The sequence below is a fragment of the Guillardia theta genome (genome assembly GCF_000315625.1).
Source record: "Guillardia theta CCMP2712 unplaced genomic scaffold GUITHscaffold_67, whole genome shotgun sequence".
Taxonomy (NCBI): domain Eukaryota; class Cryptophyceae; order Pyrenomonadales; family Geminigeraceae; genus Guillardia; species Guillardia theta.
In genome coordinates, this window is record NW_005434607.1 from 255,694 (window position 1) to 277,582 (window position 21,889).

At 54.9% G+C, this 21,889-nt stretch overlaps 5 protein-coding genes across 5 annotated transcripts; 2 read left to right on the top strand and 3 right to left on the bottom strand.

Moving 5' to 3' along the window:
* Nucleotides 1-4,846: 4,846 nt before the first annotated feature.
* On the top strand, nucleotides 4,847-5,553 carry GUITHDRAFT_75573 (hypothetical protein; the record flags this gene model as incomplete). The annotated part of the gene is made up of 4 exons (XM_005827371.1): nucleotides 4,847-5,097; nucleotides 5,151-5,240; nucleotides 5,289-5,374; nucleotides 5,420-5,553. Coding segments are annotated over 4 exons (561 nt in total), but the record flags the coding sequence as incomplete, so codon positions are not given.
* A 1,581-nt stretch (nucleotides 5,554-7,134) lies between these two features.
* Nucleotides 7,135-9,303, bottom strand: GUITHDRAFT_88722 (hypothetical protein; the record flags this gene model as incomplete). Its single annotated transcript, XM_005827372.1, has 6 exons — nucleotides 8,403-9,303; nucleotides 8,153-8,315; nucleotides 7,852-7,932; nucleotides 7,693-7,804; nucleotides 7,602-7,641; nucleotides 7,135-7,485 (listed from the first exon to the last, which is right to left on the bottom strand). Exons 1-6 carry the CDS (start codon nucleotides 9,291-9,293, stop codon nucleotides 7,135-7,137), a joined length of 1,638 nt encoding a protein of 545 aa, XP_005827429.1. The 5' UTR covers nucleotides 9,294-9,303.
* A 703-nt stretch (nucleotides 9,304-10,006) lies between these two features.
* On the top strand, nucleotides 10,007-11,545 carry GUITHDRAFT_142760 (hypothetical protein; the record flags this gene model as incomplete). The annotated part of the gene is made up of 8 exons (XM_005827373.1): nucleotides 10,007-10,390; nucleotides 10,470-10,763; nucleotides 10,840-10,909; nucleotides 10,974-11,038; nucleotides 11,085-11,139; nucleotides 11,216-11,306; nucleotides 11,358-11,437; nucleotides 11,469-11,545. The coding sequence occupies 8 exons, from the start codon at nucleotides 10,007-10,009 to the stop codon at nucleotides 11,543-11,545; spliced, it is 1,116 nt and encodes a 371-aa protein (XP_005827430.1).
* Nucleotides 11,546-11,773: 228 nt separating this feature from the next.
* GUITHDRAFT_142761 (hypothetical protein) lies at nucleotides 11,774-19,304 on the bottom strand (the record flags this gene model as incomplete). The annotated part of the gene is given in 12 exon segments (XM_005827374.1): nucleotides 11,774-11,854; nucleotides 11,970-12,113; nucleotides 12,133-12,171; nucleotides 12,318-12,547; nucleotides 12,609-12,738; nucleotides 13,050-13,271; nucleotides 13,357-15,265; nucleotides 15,319-17,509; nucleotides 17,569-17,645; nucleotides 17,711-17,803; nucleotides 17,885-18,477; nucleotides 18,525-19,304. 12 exon segments carry the CDS (start codon nucleotides 19,302-19,304, stop codon nucleotides 11,774-11,776), a joined length of 6,489 nt encoding a protein of 2,162 aa, XP_005827431.1.
* A 2,047-nt stretch (nucleotides 19,305-21,351) lies between these two features.
* GUITHDRAFT_50918 (hypothetical protein) lies at nucleotides 21,352-21,879 on the bottom strand (the record flags this gene model as incomplete). Its single annotated transcript, XM_005827375.1, has 1 exon — nucleotides 21,352-21,879. A coding segment is annotated over one exon (528 nt), but the record flags the coding sequence as incomplete, so codon positions are not given.
* Between the last annotated feature and the right edge of the window lie 10 nt (nucleotides 21,880-21,889).

Genomic DNA, 21,889 nt, shown 5'->3' on the forward strand with positions numbered 1-21,889 from the left:
GATCGTAGGGAGAGTGGGGGATGGAGGACAGTGATAACCTTCTGTTTGACATCCGACATGCAAACAGAAGAGAGTTGTTGAGAACTTCTCCTCATGAAGTCCCCGACACGAACTACAAAATTGTGCACTTTGATCTGTCCGCAGAGCGTCACGTTCAAGAAAATGGTTGAGTGGAAGCGTGAGGACAAAGGATTTGCAGAGCAAAGTGATGCAAAGTCGTCACCATGACACTCTGTTGGATGTCTCCAAGAGATGTGAAAATGTCTGCGTTTCAAAAGTCATCACTGTCATTTTCACCTCCTCCTTCTCCAACATCTCCTCGATCAACAAAATCAACATCAAGGTCATCTACAGCAGCAGCAGCAGCAGCAGCAGCAGCAGCAGCGGCAGCAGCAGCAGCAGCAGCAGCAGAAGCTCTCACTGTTTTGTCTTCTCCGGAGCATCTCCATGTGCTCCCTTTGAAGGTCTTCGACTTTCACTCCTCGCTTTGCTGCCTCGCGTCTATCGCCGCGATCAGCAACATGCGACCAGAAAAGAGCAAGAAGAGACAAATAGACAACATACAAGAAGAAACAATAAGACAACATACAAGTAAGCAGTAAGCAAGAATGAATACACTAGATGGGCACCAGTTGAGGACAACAAGAGAGGACGAGGGGAGGAGAGTAGGAGATGGGTAGGAGGTGAGTGGGGGCTGGGAGGTGATGGGTAAAGGGAGGTAGGGAGGGACCAGGAGGAGGGTAGGAGGGAGGGTAGGAGGGTAGGAGGGTAGGAGGGTAGGACGACGGTACAGGGAGGGTAGGAGGAGGGTAGGAGGAGGGTAGGAGGAGGGTAGGAGGAGCCGACCTCGCCTGCTCCTTGAGCACATCGACGAGCTTCTTCCCAGGCACATACTCCATCACGAGAACGTCCTGAGTCACCAACTCGCTGATGGGCTGGGGGATGACAACCCGCCCGCTCCACTTGCCCTTCAGCTGCAGAGGCAATCATCTCCCTCCCTCCTCTCCCCTCTACCGTCCTACTGCCCCAATCCTGCTCTGCTCTGCCCTGCCCTGCCCTGACCTGACCTGACCTGACCTGTCCTATCCTGTCCTGTCCTGTCCTGTCCTGTCCTGTCCTGTCCTGTCCTGTCCTGTCCTGTCCTGTCCTGCTAATTTCCCTCTCATTCTCCTCGCTCCATTGCTCTTTGCTGCTCGCATCTCCCATCCTCTTCGTACTCCATGTTGCTCACCTTGCTCCAGACGAGCTGAAGGTTTTCTGCTTCCCTCCTGTAGTCAAACTCCGACTTGAACTGATGACGGAACTCCTCGAAGACAGGGCTGATCTGGGGCTGCGAGAGAAACAGTTTCATTAGCGTTGTGAAATCAAGACTGAAAATGTGACGATCAAGATGATATGATCGTCATTGCACAAACTCATTGCAACACAAGCAGCATATGCATCCTCACCTGCGCAAACTTGCAAAACTGCTCCAAAGTCGATAAGTCTCCTTCGAACAATCTCTGCAAAAAGTTTCATTCAGGGTACAACCTCCTCCTTCACCGTTCTTCTCGCTTTCTCCTGCTCCTGCTCCTGCTCCTGCTCCTGCTCCTGCTCCTGCTCCTGCTCCTGCTCCTCCTACTTCTGACCTTTGCATGAGGGCGCATGACCTTGACGACCACTTTCCTCCTGTCCTTGAGGATGGCACGATGACACTGACCGATCGATGCCGAGCCCATCGGCTCAACTTCAAACCCGTCGAAGACCTGTTTGACGTCACCATCTCCTCCTCCTCTCCTCCTCTCCTCCTCTCCTCCTCCTCTCCTCCTCTCCTCCTCTCCTCCTCTCCTCTCCCCAACTTCTTCTGCCCTGTCCACTTCTTCCACTTCTCTCCTCTTTTCTCTCTTTCCCAACTTTAGTTGCTTGCATTCTTTTCGCTCTGTACGTCTTCCCTCCCCTCCTTTCCTGCTTCCTCGCTCTGCCCCTCCAGCTCTCCTCCTTCGCTATCGGAAGCTCCTCCCCTTTTCATCCTCCCACCTCGTGTAGAGGTCGTTTGAGCTCCTTCTCCACCAGCAGCGGAGGATAGTGCGGGTCCTGCTCGTCATCAGGCACGAGCAGCAGAGCTACCGCAATGCAACAAGCGCAATGCAACAAGCGCAGAACCTTCTCTGGTGGGACCTTGTCCTCCAGCCGCTGCAGATAGAAATAGGTCAGAGAGGAGAAGGTGGAGAGAGAGGAGGAGAGAGAGGGGGGAGGGAGGGAGGAGGACGAGGACGAGGAGGACTGGGAGGACGAGGACGAGAAGGACGAGGACGAATACGAGGAGAGAGGGGAGAGAGGAGAAGAAAGAAGAGGATGTAGAAGAGTTGTTACACGTGACTTAGGAAACGAGACAAGAGCATTCGAGGAGAAAACACCAAAGGAGACGACGGCACAGTGACAGGAGAGAGAGGAGTTGAAGTTGGACTGTTCTACCTCTAGTAGAACAGTCCATTGCTTGGGAACAAAATCTTCTCTAGTGGCTGGAACCATCGTCATGAACCCAGGCAAGATAGGCAAGCAGGCAGGCAAGCAGACAGCAACTTTCTTAACTTTCATCATCGCGTTGGAGTTTTGTTCATGGATCATCACAAACACAAACACAAGGTCATCAGAAACGTCTTCCACCCACCTCCAATCTGCCCGAACTTGAGGTAGAAACCCCCGAGATGAACTATCACGTCGTAAACTCTGTTGGCGTACTTGGTGTGCAGCCGCTCTACGTCGCAGGTCACGACAACGCCAGTAGGGTGCACTGCCCCTCCTCCACGGACCGAAAGCTTCTCTCCTGACCTTCTTCGGTCTGCCCTCGAGCATCTTGTCCACCGCTGCCAGAGGCTCATCTGCTGCTCGATCCTCCCACACGCCCATCCTCTTACCCTTGTAGTGCACGTAGATGGGGACGGCATTCGTCCAGAAGAAGAGCGACCTTCGCGCCTTTGATAGCATGAGGAATAGAAGAATCCCACGGGTCGACGAGGGGATGGGAGATAAAAGGGGGAGAGGAAGGAAAGGAGCAGGGGAGAGGAGGAAAAGTGGAGAGCGAGAAGAAGAGAAAAACCAATCGGAACACCTGTTCGCTTTGCAGGATGAGCAAAGCTGCCAACCCTGTTCAAAAGAGAGCAGATCACTGTGCTGTAATCTGAACAAACAATAAAAGGAGAAGTGCTGTTGCGTTCGGAACAGAAAACATCAGAACATTCGAGTATCCACCATCGGATGGAAGAAATCTACATGCAGGAGGGACCAAACATGTAAGGAACGCATTGACACAAGAGATACCCAGAGGCGACAGTCGGAGCAGGCCTCCTGCAGGCGACGAGTCAGTTGATGGAGTAGCAACGACAGATGTATGTCAATCGTTCACTGACCGAGCACATGCTGCGCTATTGGTGCAAAGACAGCGAGAGGAGGAGGCTTTGTGTCCATAGCGCTGTTTCCCTCCTTCCTCCTGCATTGCGGAGTCAACATGATCGTAGTCACCATCGTGGCTGCGGTACTTCGATGGCGCAGCATCTCCCAACAGGAGGACGCGGTCGTGCTTGTCCGTCAGCGGATTCTGTCGTACTTCGCTCCTCGACACGCCGCGAGCGGGGAGGATGTTGGCGCTGCACTGCCAGCAAACTAGGTCGATGCACAAGAGGAGAAGAGCAAATCTTGGCGAGAGCATGCGTGCTGTCTGTATCAATGACGGCTAAGAATCTCAGCTCAACTTTCTTCCAGCCCCGTTCTCAACCGCCTCGATGGTTTGCTAGGGGACGATGGAATCACAGCATTGACCTCGTTGCCTGGTTCCTGTTCAATCGTTTCACTTCCTTGAAAATCGCGCAAATGATCGATCAGGATTGATCTGTGAGTGATCAACAGGAAGCACTGTCCTGTCTGCTAGTGTTTGAAGCTTGATCCTCTTTTGCCTTGCTCCCTTCCAACGAGTCCTCTCTACCCTCCCTCCTTCATCCTAGACCTCCGACAACACCGCAAAGTCCTCGCGACATGTATTCATGACTTGATGACTACCCTGCTCCTCTCCTCTACTGACCTGCTCTCTTCTTGAGCTTTCTCATCTCTCCATCCTCCCATACAGGGCCTCTGCTTTCCGAGGCTCGCCTTCCCCATCCTCCATCACTTCAGCCTCGCCTTGCCGTTAATCCGCTTCCTCTGCTTCGCCTCCCTTCTCATCTGTCTCTATCTCCTCGTCTCTCTTTCTCCTCTTTCTCCTGTTCTTCCTCTCCTCCTCTCCTCCTCTCCTCCTCTCCTCTCCTCCTCTCCTCTCCTCCTCTCCTCCTCTCCTCTCCTCTCCTCCCTCCATCCACATGATCCGACCAATGGCCTCCATGTCACGTGATCACTTTGTCCTACCGAAAGGTCACGTGGGGTATCACGTGGGTATTCGGAGGAAATGCTGGTGGGGAAGGGGAGGGAGGAGATCGAGGAGGAGGAGGAGGAGACGGGGAGGGAAGCACGACGGCATGTGATAGAGGAGGGACGTGAGAGGTAGAGGAGGCTTCTTCTCCGTCCTGTTGCCTTGTGCCTGTGGCCTAGTCTCGCAGAGGATCCTTGATCTCGAGCCATGGATACCACAGGATCCGTCTCGAGATGGTGGACGGTAAGAGCGGAGGGAGACCTCCTGCATGCTCGCTGACGTTTGTCTGTCCGCAAGAGCATCCCAGCGGGGACTCGGTTCATACTGCTTGTCAACGTGGCGGTGTATGTCGTTGGGATATGCACACCCAGGAACTGGACTATCAGGTTTAGCAGCAGTTTCCTCCCATTTGTGAACTCCATCTGAAGCTTGCTGTACAGCTCCAACCTCGCTCCTCAGTCCTACTGCATGATGCCGCATGTGATCTGGATCGATCATCGCCAGTGCTACCGCATCGTCACGTCGGCATTCGTGCATGGAGGGTTCTTGCATCTGGGGTTCAACATGTACAACTTCGTGTTTGCTGGGGGAAGGCTGGAGCAGATGATGGGAACTGTTCGCTTCGTGAACTTGATCGTCGTGTGGGTGCTGGTCCTGGGAATCCTCTACTTCGTCATCGCGTTCGTGGGCGCCCTGTTCCAGTACGCCAGATTCTGGTGCGTCGGCATCGACAAGGCAAACTACCCTGAACTGAGCATGTCTCGGACAGGAACGAGTGTGCTGTAGGATTCTCTGGTGTGCTATTTGCTATCTTGACAGTAGACAGCTTCGCTGCTCCCCTCGGAACTCAGTTCTCGATGTGATGTCCTCTCCTGTCCTTGGCGTCCTTGACCGTTGTGCTGTCCAGGTTTGGCTGGCAGATCCCGGCGAGGTGGTACCCATGGGCGATGCTTATCTTCACGCAAGTGCTGATGCCAAACGTGTCCTTCATCGGTGCTGAAATCCATCGCCATGCCCTTGCCCTCATGCTCAGCTCAGGTCACCTCGTCGGCATCCTGGGAGCGTTCGTCTTCTCGCACGGGCTGCTTGACTGTTTCATGCTCCCGCCCTTCGTCGTCCTCTTCCTTGAGAAACGTGCCATCAAGCTCGCACTCCTCCGACTCCCCTGCTGACCTCGGCGTGCCTAGGATCTTGCTTCCGCACCCTTGAGAGGTGGGGGTGGGTACGAAGCCCTCCACTCGATTCGCCCAGATCGTCGTGCTTCAGGTGGTGGGCAGTGACATGCTAGCTCGTCCTGACTGCGTTGCCATGACCTTCAGGTGTCTAGGGTTGATCCCATGCTGCGGCAGGGTTCAGAGGTTCTTCACCAGACTCTGTCGCTCCAGCGACATGGAGGAAGACGACCTGGAGGCCGCGGAAGGGTACAGGATGGGCTCGCAGCCTCGATTTACCGGGTGTGTCTCCTCCTCGACCACCACCATTATGATCATCACCAGCACTACTACCACTACCACTACCACTACTACTACTACTACTACTAACAACAACAACAACAATCACTACAACAACAACAACAACAACAACGACAAGAACAACAACAGAAGCAGCAGCAGCAGCAGCAGCAGCAGCAGCAGCAGCACTTCCACTATTCCCCCGCCACGCTTCCGTTATTCTCCACTTCATCCTTCCACCTCCTTCCGTCCTGCTCCTGCCCCTCATATATCATGATGATGAAGTTGCTCCTCCTCCTCCTCCTCCTCTAATTTGTGCATCCACAGGTTTGGCACTTGGGGATCAGCTCCTTCCTCCAGTCAGGCTGTGTATGTTGCAGTGCCTGTTGAAGCCCAGCAGGTGCAGCTGCCGTCGAGAACAGGCGGAATGGAGGAAGGAGGCGGCAAACTGGATGCCAGCAACACAGGTGGACGAGGACAGGAGGGGAGTTGAGTGTGAAGTGACGGCTGGACGAGTAGCCGAGGATCAAGTGAACGCTCGGAGGAAGGTTGCAGAGGCCGCGCTGAACAGGTGGGCTGTCAATCCTGGGATCAGCAGCAGGTCAGCAGATGGCAGTGGGAGGAAGGAGGAGAGGTAAGGAGTTTAGCTTCACCCTCCCTGCTGCTGATCGTCCGCGCCCTTGTTGTAGCAGCAAGGAAGAGACCAAGAGTTCATCCTCTTCGGATCGAGGGGACGGGGGGATGCGGGGTGCGAACGTTAGGGAGGCGCTCAGCATGTCGCTGTCCTTCGGCGGCGGCGCCCCCGTGCATCGTCTCTATGGCGATGCCTCATCCTCGCCCAACTCGGACGGATCGAGCGGAAGAGAGTTGAGGGAGAGGATCGACAGGGAGGCCCTCGCAGGAGCTCTGGAGGCAGTGAGGAGGAGGACGGTCGCGGCCGAGCAGCAGGAGCTGCTCAACTCGCTGGTGGAGATGGGATTCCCTCGGGAGGAGGCAGAGAAGGTGACTCGCTGCTGGAGGGAGGGAGGGGAATGTCTGACATTCGAAACTTTCATTCCCACAGGCACTCGAGGCTGTGAGTACAAACATCATTTTGCATCCCTCCCTACCCCCCTCCCTACCCTCTCCCCACCCCCTCTCCACCCCGCAGAAACTGCGGCGATCTGACGTGCAGGTGGCAGGAGGGTGACATCTTGTCGGCTGTGGAGAGGCTGACCAAGAAGTCGTAACGCCTACTCGTGGAAGTCAATCCGCAGGCCCGACGCTGACTTGGGGTCTGACTTGACGTCCACGCTGTTGGGTTTATCCTTCTGTTGTCAATCTTGTCAAACTTCTGCGAAAGCGAGTGGGGAGGAGCAAGGACAAAAAAAGGAAGGACAGCGGCAAGCGCATGGGCAGCGGCAAGGGAGGTTGGCGGTGGAGCAAGAAATGACAAGTAGGAAGACCAAGATACCAAGACCAGGAGACGGGAACGACCAGCGGCAGGATGAAGGAGGGGGAAGGGTGAGAAGAGGGAGGAGCGCTGCTCACCATCAACTCCTCAAACTGCAGCATCTCGTGGTCGTTGAGCAAGCAGGCGTCAAAGAGAGCTGTGATCTCCTCCTCCACCATGTCGACCCCGATGAAGACGAGCTCCTGCCGTCGATCTCCCCACTTGCCCTGCCAGCTGTCACCCCAGCAGGACCAGACCACCGCCTCACCTCCTTGTCAAACTCGTTGGCAATCTTGACCACCTCGGGATTCGACAGGTCTCCAGCATCTGCTGGCACTGAGCCGGAGGAACTCTTCCTATCCCCTGCCCCGTGGCCCCTCCCCGCCCAGTCTCTCTACCCTCCCTTCTTCCTCCCTCTCCATGTCAACGCACTCCCTCTCCTCGATCCCCCGTCTTTCTCCCTCCTTTCCGCACCTGGCCAGTTCTCCTTCGCGGTCGCTGCCCACCACAGGCCGAGCGGATTCAGCGAGAAGTGTGCCCCTGCGAGCCACGAGCTCAGCAACCAGCTTCAGAGGCCCTGCGCTCACCAGCATGTGACCAGTACAGGGCGCTCTGGGCATGGCTGGCCAACCAGACGAACCCCTTGGAGCGGATGATGGAGTGGAGGACTCCGAGCTCGTTCTTCTCGTTGCTACTGTTCAGTTTGCCATCCAGCAGCTGGGCAGGAGCAGAGGAGTCAGGCAGGCCGACGTTGAGAGCCGCAGACCACACCTTGTCAAGAGTCCAGCTGTCAACGGGCATGTGATCGACCCAGTTCTTCCTGCGCCAAAAGTCAACATCGTCCGGGAGCCATGGCGAACTGGCCCAGAACCTCGTGGCGTTCTTGACCGGCATGAAGGAGATGAGGTCTATCGCAAAGAATCAGAGGGAGCAGGGGGAGGCAGATGGAGTTTCCTTGTAGCTTCTTGGGATGGAACGGGCGCCTCCTCGAGTAGACGAAGGTAGAAATGCCATACTTCTCTGCAGCGTTGGGAGCATGCTCGTGCCCGTGCTCGTGCCCATGGGTGTGTTCGTGACTGTGTGAATGTGAATGAGAATGACCGTGACCGGCTTCGCTGGCGAGTTTTGCGGACTCAACAGCCTCCCTGATGTCGTCATCGTCATCCAGACTAGCTATCCTTCCCTTGTCCGATAAGAACACCCGCTCTAGCGGGACCTTGCCGTATTCACAGTGAACGATGTCAGCTTTTGGGTTGAGAGCAGACACGATGTTCTTCAGAGCCTGACGCTTCTTCTCGTCCACCCGATCGTCCTTGTTCAGCACCACGAGGTCCGCACACTCCACCTGCTCGACCAGGAGATCCACGACCTTCCTCTCCACCAACGAAATGGCCTCAAGCGGAGCGCTCGCGTCGTTGAGCCCGATGAGCTCCTGGTGATCGACGACGTCGTGCTTGGAGCTGTAGAGCTCGAAGAAGTGGGGGGAGTCAACCACGGTGATCATGGTGGATAGCTCTGTCTCCTCGAAGATCGGATGTTCTTCCTTGATTGCAAGCTGGATTTCCCTCCTGACGTTCTTTGGTTCTGCAACCCCGCTCATCTCTATTACGATCCTGTCGAAGGAGTATCCGCCCACCCTTGAGATCTCAAGCAGCTGGTCTATGCACGCCATCAGCTCGTCGCTGGAGTTACAGCATGCACAGCCGTTTTCTAGCTCAACAAACTCGATCCCCTTCCCGCTCTTGGTCCGTATCCCACTGCTCGAGCGGTCGCGCACCAATTTTGCATCGATGTTCACCGACGCCACGTCGTTGACTACAACTCCGACTTTCAGCCCCCCCTTGTTCTGCAGAAGCTCCTGAAGCAGAGTGGTCTTGCCCGATCCGAGGAAGCCCGAGAGCACCGAGATAGGAACCTTGCTCTTCCTCGCTCCGTCTGCGAAGGTAGAGTTCCAGCGGATCTGATTCACTCCTTGTCTCACCATCCTAGGCAGAGCCTGCAGCCTAAGATTCCGGAATATGGTCGCCATGGCGGCGCCTGAGGCAAATGTCACCCGATCGCTCACGGTGGGCACAAGGAGGAAAACAGCGAGAATGAAAGGAAATTAGGCGGATCGAAGTATCATGAAACTGAGGTGAGGAAAGGGTGATAATGATAGAGTTGATAGAACGGGGTGAATGATAGAACGCTGCTGATGGAGAATTTCATTATATCGATTGAAATGAACAGCCTCCCCTTCGCTAACTTTTGTTGTGGTTGGTGAGAGAGCTTATGGAGTAGAAGATTCCCACTGAAAGAGGGGCCGAACTCACAAAGTAGAAGAGATAAGGTAAAAGATGAAGGAAAAGTGCTGATAATCGGATGATTATCTCATGTGTGATGCAAGATGTAGTGATCGAAACAAGAAAGTGAATATCGAGGAGAAAACTACCTGCCACACCATGAAACGAAGCAATGCCTGCAAGCACAAACAGGAACAAACACAACAAACGAAGCACAAAACAGCATCGAGAAGGCAAGAAGATCATCGGAAAGATGAGAAGATGAAGTTATCAGGGATGTCATGGACATAATCTACGTCATCGCCGTCATCGGCATCCATCGGCTAGATGTATTTTTCGCAGGCAATGTGCATCGGCAAAGAAGCAAATTTGTTTTACAGATCCTTTAGACTAAAAAAATTAAAAAAACAATCTAGTGGAAAATTCGGGCCCGCCTCGTTGAAACGAAGAGACGCCGGCCATGGCGGGGGGGGCGGGGCGCATGGCGGCGTTCATGGCGCTCGTGGTGATGATGAGCATGGCGATGGCTGACGTTGTCGCCACTTCTCGTTCGAGTGAGGGTCGCAAGGCAGGAAGAGGAAGGACTGAAGCGAGCGATGCGCCGTTGGAGCTGGCAAGCCCTCCATGGAGCGAGAAGAGGGAGGAGGGGAAGCAAGAGCGACTGGAGGACGTTCTCAAGGCCATCAAGCAAGCTGAGGCTGCTGATGGCAAGGCTGCTCAACAGGAGAAGGCGTTCGGGGGTAAGGAGCTCGCAGATGCGAACTCAGCAACGGCACAAGCTGCGCGTTTCATGGGCAAGGCAGAGAAGCTCCTCCAGAGTGAGGAAGCGCTGAAGCATGAGGAGGTGGGTTCCGTTCGCTGATCCCCTCACTTCCCCTCCTACTTGTAGCAGCATTTGTGACAAGTGTGTGACATGCCTGCAGCGTCAAGTGGAAAACAAGCTTACCAACCTGAAAGACTCTGGTATCATGGGCGGACCCTGGAGGAGCCATGGTACAGACTTCTCAGACGAGTGGAGGGTGTACCCGAAGAGACCGCTAGAGAGACTGAAGGAGGTCGCAAGAAGGAGAATGATCTTGCAGCGCGGGAAAGAGAAGAAAGGGAAGGAGGGGAAAGTGAAGGGGAAGGACGTCGAAATCAGCGATGACGTTTCCGACCTGGACAAGGACGGAAAGGTGCAGAGTCGCTCCTCTGATTACTTCAACGATCTCCCTCAGGTCGGATCGTCACCGTTGCAGAGCATCGTTCTGAGACCCCGCTCTGGCGACTTGCTCGCTGATTCTGAACCAACAGGGCAAGCCATACGGAGACTACCAGTGGGTTGACTCCAAGCCCAAAGTCCGCTGGAGTTACTACAGAAAGAGTATGTTTGTGTTTATGAGAAGCACGTCCATCGATCTTGTTGTCACGATGTTTCTTTGATCCAGGCACCATCAAGGCTGGTTTCGACCTCTCCAACTGCTTTCTTGCGGCGCAGAAAGATAAGTCGAAGGTATGAGCATGCGGATAGATGATGTTCGATGCTAAGAGTCCCTGAGGTCGTCGTAAAAATCCTCGAGAAGCAAGAGACGCGCATCATCAGCACTAAGAATGGTTGTCCTTGTCCCTGATGCTTCAACATCCAGCTCGGATGCCAGTTGAAGTGACCTTGCTGACTCAACTGGACCAGGCTGTACCTGCAAGATGCCCTGGAAGTACTTCCCCGATGAGAGCAACAATGGGCATCTCCAGGAATCCAACGAGCTCAAGACGTACAACAGGTCCTGTCTGCGAGCTCAGAGCTGCCTGTCATGCAGCTGACTGGACCGCAGGTGCTCCAACAACGGTAGCAGCAAGCCCTGGTGTGCAGTAGAAGGGACGTGTGGCACCAAGAGGTTTGAGCGATATTGCGGTCCGTTGACGATGTAACGGTGACGACGTAGCACGGACCCGCATGCGGGCTATGGCCCTGGAGACTACGGGTGGACCCACTGGGACTACTGCGGCAAGCAGCAAGTAGTATGGAAGGTGAGGCAACAAATCTGTCGCTCTCTGTTGTAACGCGCTGTCGTCTTCAGTACGTCCCTGTGTGGCAGGCAACAGTAAGTTCCTGGCAGCCCCTCTCACCTGTCGCTGACGCATGCTCTTCTCTCCTCCCCCTCAGCATTCAGCCGGAGACGTCTCTTGCCTCGCAGATTTCTTCCTGTCCACGGATAGGTAATTCGGCTGCCTTTCCTTTGCGTACAGCTCAAGTCTGCCCGCAGAGCGCTGGAATGGCGATCTCTGGATCTCCTGCGGCAAGATGTATCCCCATGAACGTCTGACGTGGCTGCCCTTACATGTGAGCCAGGACGATCACAGGAAGGAGAGGATGGCTCCCCCCGAGCTCGCCTCCAGGTTCGAGAAGGTGACCCGTCGCTGCTTATCGCCTGCTCGTCTTTGACCTCCCGCAGTGTCTGATGAGGGCCAACACCGGGTCCAGCGCCGTCTACTGCGAGGCGGACATGCTCAAGCACCTCGAGCCCTCCGTCGTCCGCCATGCCCTCATGATCTCCAGATCCGACAAGGTCCCGCCCCTCGCTCGCTCGCTGTGGCTGCGTGTCTGACCCCCTCCCCCCGCCTCAGATCGGAGTCCACTGGGCCAACCTGCAACGTGTCGTGCTGCTCTTCGCCAAGCAGATGAAGGCAGGGAACTTGAACCTCCTGCGGCCTCCTGACCCTCCTCCTCAGGGCTGCATGGCGACGGCCCAGGGAGCGTCGGAGGGGATCGTCTGCATCGCGCAATTCCTCACTAGCCTTCCCCTCAAGCAGACCAAGGTGAGCTGGACTGCAGCTAGACTCTGCCTAGCTGACCTCCCCTGGCAGCTGGCGGTGACCAACGCGATGGACACGCCGCAGTCAGAAGAAGCGCCCAAGGATGTCACAGTGTTGGTAGACGACATGACAACTTGTATCCGCTCGGCCTCGGACGAAGACGCAGTGGTAAGTTGCCTTCTTTGCACCTTGAAGCACCTCCGCTGTCCTACCCCTTCCTGTTTCCTTCTCTCCCCGCATTTCCCCTCCTCCCCTTAATCCAGGGATACCTCCCTTCCTCCCTCCCTCCTCTTCCCGGTCGCTCAAGGAGATGCAGGCCTTCTGTGTTGCCACTTTCCTCGCACATGCCCCAAAGAAGACGATCCTGGCGGCAGCGAAGATGTCGAAGAGGACGAGGGACTACGGATCGGCCGGTTTCCTCAACGTCATGGGAGAGAAGCAGGCGGGCTGGGTGGGTTACGAGGACAACATGCAGTCCCACAGCCTGCAGAGGAGACAGCAGGGGGTTCCCAGCTAGACATTCTCATCTTTAAAAGTTAGTTTGACAACCGCTCCGAACGCTGTGCCTCTGCGGTGCTGGGAGGTAGGGGATGGTTTGTGCTGGAGGCAAGCTAGGGGAGGACCAGCTCCCCCTCTGATAGCTCCCCGCTCGACCGCACGCTCATCCTCATCCTCATCCTCCTTCCCACCGCGAAAGTCTCCTGCATTACCTCCCCCTCCGACAGCTCTGACGTCTCATCCTCATCCTCGTCCTCCTCATCCTCGTCCCATATCACACTCGGCCCGCTCCTGGTTGAGGCATCCTCCTCCACCCCCACGTCTTCTATCCTGCTGCTCTCCAGCTCGGAGGAGGTGTTGACCTTCAACTCTCCCTCCGACAGAGACTCTGCTGCTCGCTGCCATGACCCCGTCGAGCTCTCTGCTACCTCCGTCTGTGAAAGTCAGTCAGGTCGTGGCACAGCAGCAGAAGCAGCAGCAGCAGCAGGAAGAGAAAGGAAGCAGGTGGACGAGGCTGACCTGGACTCCCTGCTCCTGCGAGACCGGAGCTCTGTCCTCCTTCACCCTCTGCGAGCTCTCGCCATGCTGCAAGGAAGCGATCGCCATGGCACGGGAGCTCATCCCCTCCGTGATGGTCAGCTCGCTTGACGTCACCTGCACTGCCACTGTTGCCATCCCCTGCGAGCCGCTGACCTCCTCCACGATGCTCCAGTCCCCAGCGCCCATCAAGTCCCCAAGCTCTTCCCCTTCCCCTCCTTCGTTCATCGCTCCCTCCTTCTCCCCACCCTCCTCCTGTTTCTCTCCTTCCTCCACCCTTTCGTCTGCCGCCGCCTCGAGTTTTTCCTGCAGGTCACAGGAGCTCGTCTCCTCGCATCCCCGCATGGGGGTCCAGGCAAGGCTGTCGCTCGAAGACTTGGGGGGAGTCAAATCGAATTCCTCAATCGCTGAGCAAGAAGAAGGCTCCTGGAAGGATCCATCATCCACGGGGCGTGGCTCTTCGTCCCTTCGTCCCTCCTCTCCTCCCTCCCCTCCTCCTAGTTCCGTCTCTCTCGCCGCCGCCTGCTCCGAGTTTGCCCTTACGAACACTTCGGCTTCCACCCCTTCCTCCGCTGCTCCCTCGTTGAGCTCTTCTCCCCTCTCCTGGACTCCCTTCTCCCCCTGCTGCTCCTTTTCTCCGTCACCCCCATCGCCTCCCTCCCTTCTGACTTCGAAAACCGCAGGTTGGGAGGACTCGTCTTCTTGCTTGCTTGCAATCGTCGGGAAATCATCCATAAGAATGACTGTCTGGGATGATTCCTCGCACATGGCAGCAGGAGCAGGAGCAGGAGCAGGAGCAGGAGCAGGAGCAGGAGCAGGAGCAGGAGCAGGAGCAGTTAACAAACTCTGCACCAAGCTCGTCTCCACCTTCTGAGCAGCTTCATCAAGCTTGGTGCACATCGTCTGGCTGGAGTCTGCAATCCTCTCCGTGAGGTTGGTGAGCGTGAGCATCGAGTCAGCGATCTTTCCAAGAGCTTCTCTGATCTCTGAACTCTCCTGCCTCGCCAACGAGCCCTGCGCCTGCTGTTCCTGCACAGTGAGGTGCATCTGCCGCATGTAGTCTTCCATCACAGTCAACCGATCATGGAGAAGCTGCCTGTGGCTGTCGGCGGGACCTCGATCCTCTCCCTCATCCTCCTTCATGATCTCGTAGACCAGCTCCACATTTCCTCTGCTCCTGCCACCTGCTTGCGCCCTCAGCATGTCCCCCCCGTTGCCCGAGGTGCCGTCCTCCTCGCTCTGTGGACCTGACTCCTCTCCCTCCGTGGTTGTGTCTTGACCAGACGACGCCTTCACCTCGCCACCTGCTGTGGGAACTTCTTCCTTCACAACTATCACGCCGCTTCCCCCGCTACCCTGACCATCATGAGCCTCGCTCCTCCCATCCAGAATGTCTCGGGTGATGCCTTCGAGCAGGCAACCCATAATCAGCGCGTCCAGCTCCTCCTCGAACTCTTGCCCTGCCTCGCTGTCAGCAGGTACCTCGCGCACGTGGTCTTGAGCCAAAACTCCCCTGCTCCCTCCATCCCGCTGGCTCATCCCGCCCTCTCTAATCTCCTTCATCGCCCGAGCCGCTTCTTCCAGCAGCGCTTCCTCTGCCCAGGACAGAACCTCCTCATCCTCCACACTCGTTCCGAGTTGGTTCAGCATGTCCAGCCCCTTCGCCCCTAACAGCCTCGACGCTGCAAGGGACCTGCACGACCTCCGCCTCTCCTCGTCCTCGTCCCGGGACGCGACAACTTCGGACTGCCACCTTCCGGCGAGTGCCATGGACAAGATCTGAGCCTGAAGGTGATGTGTGAGGTAGTTGGTGACGAAGTCATGCAGGGCATCCTCGTCAGCTGCCAGGCTCCTCTGATTATCCTTCTCCACATCGCCACTTTTGGTCCTCCTGGTCTGTCCAACGGAAGTTTTTTGCTTGCGGGCCCCTTTCCCTCCACTAACATCTCGTCTCCTATCCTCCTCTGGTCGAAGTCGAGGGACCGAGCCGGGTTGGATGTACCGACTCGACTTGGAGCTTCTTCGACAGAATCTTCAGCCGTCGGCTTGGAGGCTCTGACCTCCTCCCACTCACTCGAGTACAACTTGGGTGAGACTTCATGTGAAGTGACGTACAAGTCTTGCCGGGGAGGACTGTCAGTCACGGAAGCAGCCAAGGACCTTCCTTCACCCATGTCCACTTTGAGCAAACGCAAGGTGCGCCATGCCTCTGAGTTGGGATCGTTCAAGAGGGAGGAAAGCATCTTGCACTGCTCTATCGTCAGTGACCTTAGTTCAAGCACGCCTTGCTCCTCGTTCCACAATTCAACTTTCGCCTGTTTGCCGCTGATCTGCACTGTCTGTTCCAGCAGCCCAAGGAAAGCATCCTTTGACCTTCCAAACTGGCTGACATTCACCGTCAGACGGAAAACTTCACCCGGTCTGACGGAACTTTCAACTCTCTCCACCTTCACTTCCTTTTCGTGTTCCTCATCAACCCTTTGGGGCAGCAGTGAGCAAGAAGAAACCAACATAGGCCTCATCGACCACGAGCTCTTGTTGTGACAGACAGCTTGCCTGCTTGCCGCAACACTCGCCACGTGCTGCGGCAGGTCCTTGCGGGTGGTATGACGCCGGGCAGGCCTTGACAGCACCTTGTTCCGAAGGTTTTCCACCTTGTTTGGAACACCATGAGGTCTAACAGAAGGATTGGACTCAAAACTTCGCTCTACTTTCGGCGTCGGTCTCGATGGATTTCGTTTGACAGGAAGCCGGGCCTGGCTGACCTTCGCTGGGTTGTCACGTGAAGACATACGGTCGGCCTTCTTCTTGTCTCTTTCATGACTCAGCAGGCTGGTCGGTTCGCTGTTGCTTTGTTTCCCTGGCGGACTTTTCTTCTTGGGCTGGCCGGCCGAGTGAATTTCACTGTCTAGCAGAACTTTGATTTCGTGGGTAACATTTCGCACCATGTTCGAGATCTCCAGCTTGCTCAATTCCAAGGACTCATCATGCTTCTCTTCAACGACGGTGACGTCCTCGGCAATCGCATCACTGAGAAACAGATCGCTCTCGAACTGAGTTCGAAACATCTGTAGATCATGCAAGCTCTTGTAGATTGCATCATAATCCATTCTTCCGCCAAGTGAGTCATGTATCTTGTCAATCTGTCTCTGTATCGGTAAGGCGCCTTTGACTCTCCTGGATTCAGGGACAGGTCCGGATGTCAACGTGGACAGCACACTGACACTTTCCATGATCCGCGGTTCAGCGTCCTTTGCTGACGTTGAAGGGACAACAACCGCGTCCCCTTCACTTCTCTGCGGGATTTCCAACTTTGACAGCTCGAGCTTGCGCGAGAGCTCTTCAGCTTCCCTTGACGTCACTTTCACCTCTTTGCTCTGGAGCTTCTCCACCAGCCCGGCCTCGTCCAAGTGCCCCAGATTGACCGCCCTGCTCATCCACTTGCGCGAGTTCGCCAGCAACTCGTTGAGCTCGGACTGAGACTGGTCCTTGATGGTGAAGTCCAGGTTGGGGTTCCTCAGCGATGCTCTCCACTGCTTCTGCAGGTGATTCATATCCGCCAGCCTCTTCTCATACATGTGCATCTCATCTGAAAGCTCTCGAAGCTTCAGCCCCTTGTCATCGATCTCGTTACAGACCGCAGCTTTCCACACAACTCGGTAGTCTCGGGGGAGTTTCCTGATCAGGTTCACACAGATCTCATGGAATTCGTCCGCAATCTTCTTGTACTCCTCGCCCAATCGTTTCATCACGTTGAGAAGCTCCTCGCCAGAATCTACCAGCGCCTTCTGCCCCAGGGCATCGCCACAGTCGCAGGACCGGCTGAATCTCTCTGAGATCATCTCGTACTGTTCGCAGGATTGCTTCATTTCAAAGACCTTCTTGCCCAGCACGTCCAAGGACTTGTCCAATCTCTGTATTTCCTCTGCGATTTCGTGCGAAAGAGCAGACAGTTCATTTGACTTCGAAGGCTTCTGTGCAGGAGCCGGTTTCTTCTTGGGTTCAGACTTGCTGTCCGCCTCCCTCTTGTGGGTTGCTTTCAATGACTTGCTTGCTTTCTTGACCGCAACCTTTCTCTCGAACCCGAAAGCTTTCAGCACAAGCTCCAAGTCTGCAATGGTAACGCTCCCTCGCTCTGAAGCAGAACAAGAGATCAGTTATGCTCCAATCTTGTACGAGACAATTACAATTTACCTTTGTCGTCAATGTACGAAAACATCTCATCAATCTCATCGTCAGGGAGGTCTAAAGGAAGTTTCTGGACTCCGAGCCTGAAACGACCACAATCAGAATCAGATCTATCGTATGCAACAAGAAAATTTGAGAATATACTGACCTGAACTCAAGCTTTGTTATTTCATTGTCTCCCTTCCCACACTCCAATTCTGGTCTATCGAAGTGCTGGAAGATCGCTTCAGGGTTCCGGTATCTGCCAAGAAGGAATCCGATTATCATGAGACAAGGACACAGGGGCAATGAGTGCTCAGAGAGTTATCATTGCTCCACCTACCTCGACACAAGAGCTTCTATCACACGTTGGATTGAAGAAGGGGGACTTTTGGACAACAGCTTACGATCACATTTCCAGCCTACAAAGCCGTTCTTGGGCGGAGCTGGGTCCGAATCTTTGCTGTCGTTGGCTGGTTCAGATATTGACAAACTGAAGTTCTCCGATGGTGCCGTTTCTTGTCCTGATTCGTGAGCGTCTGTCAGTTGAGACTCGAGGTTTATATCAAGAGCTGGCTCTTCCTTAGAATCTTCTGCAACTGCATGGATATCAACATTTTTTACACCCCCCTTGCTGGAAGATTCAGGAACAAATTCCTCATTCACGCATGCGTTGATGGGCGTAAATTCAATTCTCTTGTCGTTATTTGAACCGCTTTGATCTTTATACTTGACTCCATTCACTGTAAGCCTTGGAAACGATGCCGCTGGGTTAGGACTGACTGTCTGTACAGTTTGAGAATCTTGCAGCCCTTTAGAACTGTTTTCAGCTTCTGGAAAGGATCCTCTGATGTCAGAAATCTGATCCTTCTGATCACGACTTTGCGCAATCGATTTTGCTTGTTCCACTAGCGCTTCTAACCTCGAGTACAGCGACTGTCCGACAGTCAGCAATCGAACATCAACAGCATGCTACCTCTCACCTTCATGTCCTCAACTTTCTTATCCAAGGCCTCTTCTTGCACTTGACTGCTTGCCTCCTTCACACTGGTCGAATCAGCTTCCCGAGCTTTGCCCTCCCCTCGAGCAGCAGAACGCATGTTGCCTTGTCCTTGTTTCCCGTCCTTCGGATCAGGACCAGGAACATCCTGGACGACGTTGGGCTGCTGCATTCCATCAGGTCGTTGATGAGACCTCCCTTGTGAGAGCTTGCGCCGCTCCTTGGGAGGAGGCTCATGGGGAACCGGCTCTTCACCTGTCGCCTCCTCTTCAGGAATGTCCGCGCCATCCCACGAGCGTTCATCCATGCGACTGAGATCTGGTGCATCGAAGGAGGAGCAGTTCGCCTCCAGTAAGGCCGGGCGATTCAACTCTGCGATGACACCACAAAGGTACTCCTTGGCGTATGAATCATCGCCCACGTCCTGCCACTTGTACCCGGGGCACGCATTTTCAAACCTGGCCCTGGAGGAGTTTGGGTCAGTGGCCCTGCGGAGGATATGTGTGATATCTTTCTCGAGCCCGACAAGGTCCTGCCATGTGTGCTCTGAGTTCAGAATCTGCGTGATGCCGTTGGTGATAGCGATCGACTGAACTGAACTCGTGGAAAGCTTCCCAGATCTGGCCAGGTACGGAGACGGGCCCGGATCAAGATGCAATCTCCTGGCACTTCCTGACTCCGGCGTGTTGGGAGATTGATGAGGAGGATGATCTGGCGCGGGAATCTCCTTCAGCTTTGACAAGGGAACTCGAACACTTTGCATCTTTTGTTGATGGTTGATTTCTTGTCGTATGCGACAGTCAACTAACAACCAATGGACATTGTGTTGCCGACCAAGACAGCTTTAGGTGTAAAGCACAGAGCATGGTCACCAATCACAGACCCCATGAGGATGCTTTCGGCTCCATGTGCTTCGAAACCTGCACACTCAACCCTGGAAACATGCCTTCGTCCCATCCGTCCTGTTGGTCGACATGCTCTGGTCCTCGTGTCCTGCGCTCCTCCTTCCCTCGCTCGTTCCCTCGCTTCCTCCCTCTCTACTGTCCTTCGCACATCGCCATATCCCTTCGCCCACGTTCCCTCTCCCCCTCCTCCCGCCTTCTCCTTCAACCCCTTGCTCCTTCCCGTCCACTGGCGAAAGCGCGCCGAACCCCCACGTCCCCTCACATACCCATCTTTACTAGTTAAAACAGAGTTAAAAGCAGAGTTAAAAGTTTTCGTTCACCCAGGCCGGACGTTAGCGCAAGGGGTGCAGAATAAAATGTATTTGTTTTCCCTCACAATTTCTCAAAAACGTGGCATTAGCGGTTAGGAAAATTTGAATAATATTCCGTAACGGCTATTTCTGGGGGAAAACAATACCTTGTTTTCCCCCAGATGAAGATTTTTTCCCGAGCCCACCTCGCCGTTTCACCACATGTGATTGCGGCGGCAGGGTTGAGCGTTACCGCCTGTTCAAATTGGACTTGAATGGAGACCGTGAAAAAAAAAACTTGGGGCCTCGATACGCCGCTAATGCCACGTTCTATTGTACACAGCGATTTTAAATGCCCGTGCAAAACAACCTAAATTTACCCCTTGCGCTAACGTCCGGCCTGCAGCGGGCCGACAGAGCCGGAGTTCGTTCCAGTGGTTCGTTCTGACTCACCTGAGTTCGTTCTGACGGTTCGTTGGTTCCCGGCAGTCCACGGATCGTTCTGAATCCCGGCAGAACATATTCAATGCCACGAGTCCATCCGGCCCCGGCCGGGCCGCGAGGGCAACGGCGCCTGGCGGCCCCGGCGGCCCCGGCCGGGCTCAGCTCGGGGGGCAGCGGGGCCCGGCCCGCGGCCGCCGCCGGGCGGCCGCCGCACTGTAGTTAACTAGTACATTGCCCCCGCACTGTAGTTAACTAGTACTGAATGTGCTGGCAAAGGATGCGCTCTCACCCTCCGGTTTCTTGAAACTTTGAATCTTGAATAGGAGAAGAATGAGGAAGCAGCAGTCTTCACTACGAATGCTGAAAAAAGATGATATGGAGTATGGCGAGGCTCGAAATCATCTCTGAAGCAAGTTAGCCAAGTAGTCGCTATTGGATTGGAGCGTGTTTTTATTTTTTTTCCGACGGTTTGTTGCTGGACAAGTGAACACAGTGCAACACAAGAGCCAGATCTGGAACTTAACTACTGCTACTACTGTTAAAGGAATGATTTGAGGACTGGTTGCATGGATTCTGATTGAAGGTATGAGGGAGCTGGAGTCAGGAAAAGTTCTTGTGATGGGTTTATGTATTTGATGATGCACCTGTTTGGTCTTGTCTGTGAAGCCGGTTGTTGATTCCTGGCTAGCTGTCTGTTCTTCACCGTAGCAGATAATCAAAATTCAAAATACCAAATCTCTCAGTGATCTCGTTGACTATTTAAAAGATATTGTTCATTGACCGCAAAATCGAGCAATAACTTGAAATAATCACGAACAATTCACTGCAAAGAACAAAAATTGCGCCTTTGCATGAAATGGACAACATCAAACAAAGCAAAACAAATCGAATTCATAGCAGGTTCAAAAGCTGTTTGCCCATGTCTTGGATTCTGGCGTTTTGCTGAAACTCGTCCATGGCGTTGGAAATGCTGGACCTTGCTTTCATCTGTCGCATATAAGCCTGAGACAAATGAGACGTTTGCAACACAGGAAGATGAAATTACTTTGTTGGAAGGATTGAGGGGAAAGTTGAGAAGTGCTGCGCAAGCCTCCTCCTGTACCACTTCATCCATCGCATGCGCCTTCATGGCTCGGAGAATAGCCTCGATGCACGCTTCGGTCTTTGCCCCCTCCATCGTGTTCGCGTCGTCTGTCATGTTGGCAGTCACATTCCCCAGCGCCTTGCACGCCCCCTCCTGTACTTCCTTGCTCGCTAGGTAGTTGTTCATCGCATTGACAATCGCCCCAATGCCCCCTTCCTCCCTGATCCTGACCGCGTTCTCGGCGTTGTTGAATGCCAAGCTCTGCAGCGCATAGCACGCCTGCTCCTGTACCCCTGCGCTCGTCGGGTGCCCCTCCATCGCCCCCACGACCGCCCTGATACCTCCTTCCTCCCTGATCCTGACCGCGTTCTCGTCGTTGTTTGAAGCCAAGTGCCCAAGCGCCCTGCACGCCCCCTCCTGTACCCCGCTCCCCCCTTCGTGCCCGTCCATCGCCCCCACGACCGCCCTAATGCCCCCTTCCTCCCTGATCCTGACCGCGTTCTCGGCATTGTTGGCAGCCAAGTGCCCCAGCACCCTGCACGCCCCCTCCTGTACTTTGTCGCTCTCTAAGTGACCCTCCATCGCCCCCACGACCGCCCTGATGCCCCCTTCCTCCCTGATCTTG